The sequence below is a fragment of the Nymphaea colorata genome, chromosome 8, assembly GCF_008831285.2.
Source record: "Nymphaea colorata isolate Beijing-Zhang1983 chromosome 8, ASM883128v2, whole genome shotgun sequence".
Classification (NCBI taxonomy): domain Eukaryota; kingdom Viridiplantae; phylum Streptophyta; class Magnoliopsida; order Nymphaeales; family Nymphaeaceae; genus Nymphaea; species Nymphaea colorata.
Window position 1 is genome coordinate 15,726,103 of NC_045145.1, and position 6,000 is coordinate 15,732,102.

At 44.1% G+C, this 6,000-nt stretch overlaps 1 protein-coding gene across 1 annotated transcript; it reads left to right on the forward strand.

Annotated features, from left to right (window-relative positions):
- Positions 1 to 3,197: 3,197 nt before the first annotated feature.
- LOC116259493 (zinc-finger homeodomain protein 4-like) lies at positions 3,198 to 4,573 on the forward strand. Its single transcript, XM_031637349.2, has one exon. It carries the CDS (start codon positions 3,628 to 3,630, stop codon positions 4,144 to 4,146), a length of 519 nt encoding a protein of 172 aa, XP_031493209.1. The 5' UTR covers positions 3,198 to 3,627; the 3' UTR covers positions 4,147 to 4,573.
- The last annotated feature ends 1,427 nt before the right edge of the window (positions 4,574 to 6,000 follow it).

Here is a 6,000-nt window from a genome sequence, read left to right on the forward strand (position 1 = left end):
TTTTCTCATTATTAAACTGTTAATTACATTATTAAATTACCACTTGCTCGTCGTCGTTATGAAATAATCAGTAATTAATGTGATCATTAAGTCCAAATAAAAAAAAAAAAATCAAAGGGGGCCACATGGGCGTGGGCGAGGGCCTAGTTGGCTCTCCCGTGGGGAGCAACAACGCGTACGGCCGGGGTTGATTGGGTCGGAGAATCTTTCCGAATTCGGAAAAATCTCTTCCGCCGCCCGATAGCTCCCCGTCGCTCCACGTCGCTCCCTTTTCCCGAATCTGGAAAACCGTACGGTCGGCTGGGGGGGCTTCTTCCGGCCGGCCGGCCGGCTTTGGCGCTGCGCCCCCTGCCTTTTCACCGCCGGCCCCTCGACCTTTTCCCCATTCTGCCATCGAAAAGTTGCCGAAATTACTGGGCCCATCCCCACTTCCCTGCAGATGCCCTCGGCCGTAGGTCGTCCTCTTTCAGGGAGGGACTTTTAGCTCGAGTAATTGTTGGGTGAGGAAGCCCTCACTGGAAGCTGCGTGAGGATATGTAATAAATGATCAGGATATACATGCCAAGGTTAACTTGTCGAAGTTAAATCTCGAAAAGTGTTAAGACCGAACTTCCTGAAAGCATTTATCATTTTGTGCATTGGAGTAGATCACATACATGTTCTGTGGATCTCAAAAAGATTACACCAATTTAGATCCAACAGTTTATTTAGAAAGAGAAAAGAAGAAACAATAAAAAAAAAGGAGAGATCCGATCGAGCTGACATGTGTCGTCTAAGCACGAGTCTATCATTTGGTTGTCAGTGTACTCTCATCAATGTGCTAATAATTTTAGCATCGGGAGACATATAATGCATGTTGTTCAGTGATTTAACTAGGGTCCAACCTTATCTCCATTGTCAAAATCAAAAGTGTGAATAAATGGATGCCAAAAAAGAGGAAAGCAGTCCCTCTTTAAATAGGCAAGTGAGATTGAAATAGATGGGGATTCTTCCAAGTTTCATCCACATTCCTTGGAAGTTGGGGTGTACAATTTGATGTTGTATTGCTGATTGGTATTGTTTACTTCTGCTTTGGAAAGTATATCATAGTTGATCTATCTGATTGTTATGTTACAGTGACAACCCATTCTTAGTTCAAATTTTTGCTATCTGATTGTTATGTTACAGTCACGACCCATTCTTAGTTCAAATTTTTGTGGGTGCTACTTTTTTGAATTGCAAACAATAACATGAAGTATGTTCGAGCGGAAGGGACCGCTTGTGATGCAAAGCAGCTCTAAGCCCTAGAGAAAGGAAAAGGATAAGTGGCTTCACCTCTCTAAAGTCCTATCAAAGACACTTGGTAGCGAGTAACTGTTTACCGATGGGAGTTGCAAATTGATGGAATGTTGCCAACGAGCTTGATACAATGGAAGTTCAGTGAAAAAAATGGTAAGACTCTCATTCTATGCTCATTCCGATCCTAAGGGTGATTACGGATGGTATTTTGATTCTAAAAACACGAAGCATAAGTTATAGGGAACAATCGTTTGCTTCTTCATTGTCGTCTTCAAACACTGGGAGGGAATTAAGACGTTCTTGTTCGTGGATGCAAGACACGACACGTACGTGTTTGGCTAGTAAGTTGTAGCTTATAAAAAGGGAGAGATAATTTTGTAAAGGGAAGCACATCTTAACTACAGGTCGCAACATTTATGCCAAGTATCTTCTTGGATTAATTGATGGACAAAGTATTAGATGCAATAGATTGCACTTGAAAACTCGTAGTTGCAAGCTTTGTGTAACCAATTTTGCATCGCAGAGGCAAAAAGCAAGTCTCATGCTAATATTTAATCAAGTTGGTTCCCGTATAAAATATAACTCTACAGTCGACCTTACCGTGTGACGATCAGATCATGCTTTTGACTAAATTCCTTACATGAACTATATTCTTCATCACTGATTTTAAAAAGTGCATAAAAGTATGGGATAGGTGGCGTTTACTAGGCAAACTTTCTGGGTGCACTGGATAAATGCCAACTTGTATGTCGATTTGACCAAACGAACTATATATTATGTTATCTCTTGTAGTGTCATTTGGCCAATTGCTAGATGATGCGCAGAAACACGATCAGTATTACTAGTTTTATAAAGGAGTTACTTCCAGCATGCAGAATCAATAAATTGGATTCCCCCTCATTGAAAATCTTTCTTTAGATTAAAGAGGAAGCGCAGCAAAGCTAGGTTAAGTGTTCGTTTTGCATGAAATGATGAACGAAATTGCAACTGCAAAGTCTCGACATGAGACGTTGAACAAAATGAACCAACAAAAAACCACCGTAGACTGTTGCTGCATGGTAGTGACATTTGCAAAATTTTTAAATTTTAGCCATGTAGAACACAATAACATTTGAAAAATTTTTAAATTTTAGCCATGTAGAACACAATAACATTTGAAAAATTTTTAAATTTTAGCCATCTAAAACACAGTAGCATTGAATTCCCCGTCATTAAGAATCTTTTTTTTTTAGGTGAAGTGTTCATTTTGCAACTGCTAAATCCGGAGACGAGACCTTTCACAAAATGGACTAAAAAGAAAATCATGTTGTTACATAGAGTAATGGTTGTGCATTCTCTGAACTTAGGTAACTATGATGTCAAAAGAAAAATGATATATGAAAAAATGATGTGAAGAGTAAAAAGAGGAATAATTGCAGCAAATAATTGAGGTGAGAGAGGGGGAAGGCCGTGGTCTAGGGAAGCGCCACAATTTTAAACGGGCACACACAACGTACACAGCGTTTGTTTCTGCTTGTGGTGAGATTGTGGCAATCTCAAGAGGAACCAAACTAGGAAACAAGACAACCAAGGTGCCGCTTGGTGTCTTTGTAGGACGTGCTGATGATAACATGGCTGACATGATCGTCGAAATCATGGCCATTTTGAAATCTGTCGAAAGAAATGTGAAAAAGAAAGACAGCAACTCTTCTCTCGGTAGTAAAAAAGACAAAAACTCTTCTCTCTGTAGTAAAAAAGACAGCAACTCTTCTCTCTGTAGTAAAAACTCAATCCAGAGAGAGAGAAGCGAAGGGGGCAATGCTGCCATTTGACAATTGACAAGACGAGGCAAAAGAGGAGAGTATGAGAGAGAGGGGAGGGGCTGTAGGATAGTGGTTGGTATCCAAAAGTATGATAGCATTGTCTCCATTTCCCAATGGCCTCGCTCTTTTTCTCGGTTCCCAAAGTAAAAAATAATTGAGAAAACCCATACAGCTCACGGTTTCCCCTCTTATTCACCACCACCATTATGAGCCTGCCCCTCACATGATTACCTCCTCAGAATGTTTTCTTTATATCTTCTCTCTTTCTCTTCCCCTCTCCTTCTATCATCCTAAACAACAAAACGGTTTCCCCTCTTTTTCTCCCTGTAGTTACAGCTTAAGAGCACGAGAGTAAAACGAGGGAGAAATTAGAACGATAAGAGTGTAGAAGATCCTATAAGCTACAGCTTCCACTACCACCATCACCACCACCACCACCATTAAGAGCGTCTTTCTATCTACAGTTTAAGGGGAGAGTTTGAGAGAGAGTTTATCGAGCAAAACAGGACTTTTGGTTGGGCTCTTTTGGTTTGGCGTGGTGCGTGTGATGGAGGTAGCTGAGATGGGAGAAGGAAGGGGGAGTCAAGGAGGAGGAGGAGGGGGAGGGGGGACGGTGTACAGGGAGTGTCTGAAGAACCACGCGGCGAGCCTCGGGAGCTACGCGACGGACGGGTGCGGGGAGTTCATGGAAAGCACGGGTGGGGAGGACTCGCCGGGGAGTGGCGGGAGTCTCCGGTGCGCGGCCTGCGGGTGCCACCGGAACTTCCACAGGAAGGTTGTGGCGGCGAGCCGCGACGATGATCTCGACTTCAGGCGGTGCTGCTCGCTCATCGAGGCGGCGGCGCCGGAGTCGGCCGGGCGGAAACGGTTCAGGACCAAGTTCTCGGCGGAGCAGAAGGAGCGGATGCTGGAGTTCGCCGAGAAGATCGGGTGGCGCATCCAGAAGGGGGAGGAGGCTGCCATCCAGAATTTCTGTCGGGAAACCGGCGTCAGCCGCAGGGTCTTCAAGGTTTGGATGCACAACCACAAGAACTCTTCTGCTAACGCCTCGTCCCTCACCCAGTAGCAAAACCGCTGAATTAAACCCCGGCCGTTGGATATCTCCTACTCTCTTCCCTGATCTGATAATAACCCCACATCTAGCTGTCTCCTCACCCCCCCCTTCTTTTTTTTCCTTTTCTTGTTGGGTTTCTTTCCTTTTCTACTTTGCCTGTTTCTTTTACCCTCTCATTTAAAACTAATCTTAATCTTGATTTTTGAGTCTTATGGGTTCCTGTAAACAAATGTTGACATGGGTACTGTTCCACATGTTTACATGTTGTAGAGAATGAGAGAAGAATGAGAGAGTTGTTCCATAGTGCCATAGATCAATTGGATTCTCCATGCTGGTCTGGTTTCTGTACTTGTTGGTCTAAATTCTTCTTGAACACAATTAGGGTTTAGTCGTTAAGGATTACAGAGAAGAAGATGCTTTCGAGACTTGGGTCTCTTTATGTCTTTCTTTTGTGGATGCTTATGGGTTCTCTCCTTTTTCCTACTGTGCCCAGCGTGTATGTGTGTGTGTAGAGACTGAGAGGTTTGAATTTGTTTGGTGTGCACGATAGAGAAGTGTTGGTGTTATTGAAGAGAATATTGAGATTATGGGGATGGGGTTTCACTTGTTAGGAATAGAACCGTCTAGTGGGATTTTTTTTTGGTTTCATGGTGATGTCATGGAGATAATCCTTTTATAATAATGGGATTTGGACGTATCAGAGAGCTTTCCATCCAGACGCTAACGGAAAGCAGAGTTCTCCATAAGTTTTTATCTCCTTTTTTCTTTTAACTATCGCTTTTGGGCTATGTTTCTGATTGGTATCAAAGGTTGATGTGATACTGCTCTGCGGGTAATGGGACCTATTGTTTTGTTTACAAAGTATGGGGATGGGGATGGAGTGGGGAATCTTTGGGCCACGATGAAGCCGCGGATCAGGCCGGCGGCCCAGGCCGGGGTGGCTGACTGGCCGGTCCCAGCGAGAAGGCACAGTTGGTTGGTGGGTGCCACAGGGGCCGGGCCCCCAGTCGAGCTGAGGTCTGAACTGCTCAGAGATCTACAGACTTGGAGGTCTAGGGCTCGTTGGCATCTCATCAAATTGTTCTAGTTGGTTGACCAAGCAAGGAGGTGTCCGGCAGGCAGCAGTCTGGCCCCATTAATGGCAGATCCTCATCTCGACCAATGCCTCGACACTTCTCCCGTTCCCTCTGGTTGGCGTGTCCTTTAAGCCGTCGAACATGCATGCACCTTGATTTCTGTTGGCCATGGTTACCTGTTGAGAGAGAGCGATGTTTTTACCATGTCTATTGTTAGGGGGGGAGAGAGAGCTCTTTTAGTTTTACCATGTCTATTGTTAGGGGGGGAGAGAGCTCTTTTAGTTTTACCATGTTATGTTGGGTGAAAAGAGTGAGAGAGACATGGTTGTTATTAATTGGCATCATTTACTGTTCGAGAGGGAGAGAGAGACATGGTTTACTGTTGCCTGTTGGAGGCAGATAAATCTGTGTCTCTCTTCAACAGTAAACCGAATTCTGTCTCTAACAGTAAACTCTGCGTGAAGACAACTACAAAGCCCGAAGTGCGATCCTTAACTATGGCTTGCTGTTAGATGGGAAAGAGCGAACCATGGTTTACTGTTCGAAGAAGGAACGCGAAGACCGATCCTTAACTATGGTTTACTGCAAGCAAGAGAGAGAAAGAGAGAGAAAGGGAACCATGGCTTACTGGAAGGGACAGTGAACCTAATTCTTGATTCTTCCTCCAACAGTAACCATACATTGAGAGAGAAAAAAGGGGGTGATGGGGTTTTTACCCTTAACTGTGGTTGCCGCTACAGGAAACTGACGCCATCACTAAGGTCGCACTGTACCAGGTTGGTCTATTCTG

What these genes read in the sequence shown, in the direction of transcription:
- LOC116259493 (XM_031637349.2), top strand. Translation starts at nt 3,628, where the DNA reads ATGGAGGTAGCTGAGATGGGAGAAGGAAGGGGGAGTCAAGGAGGAGGA.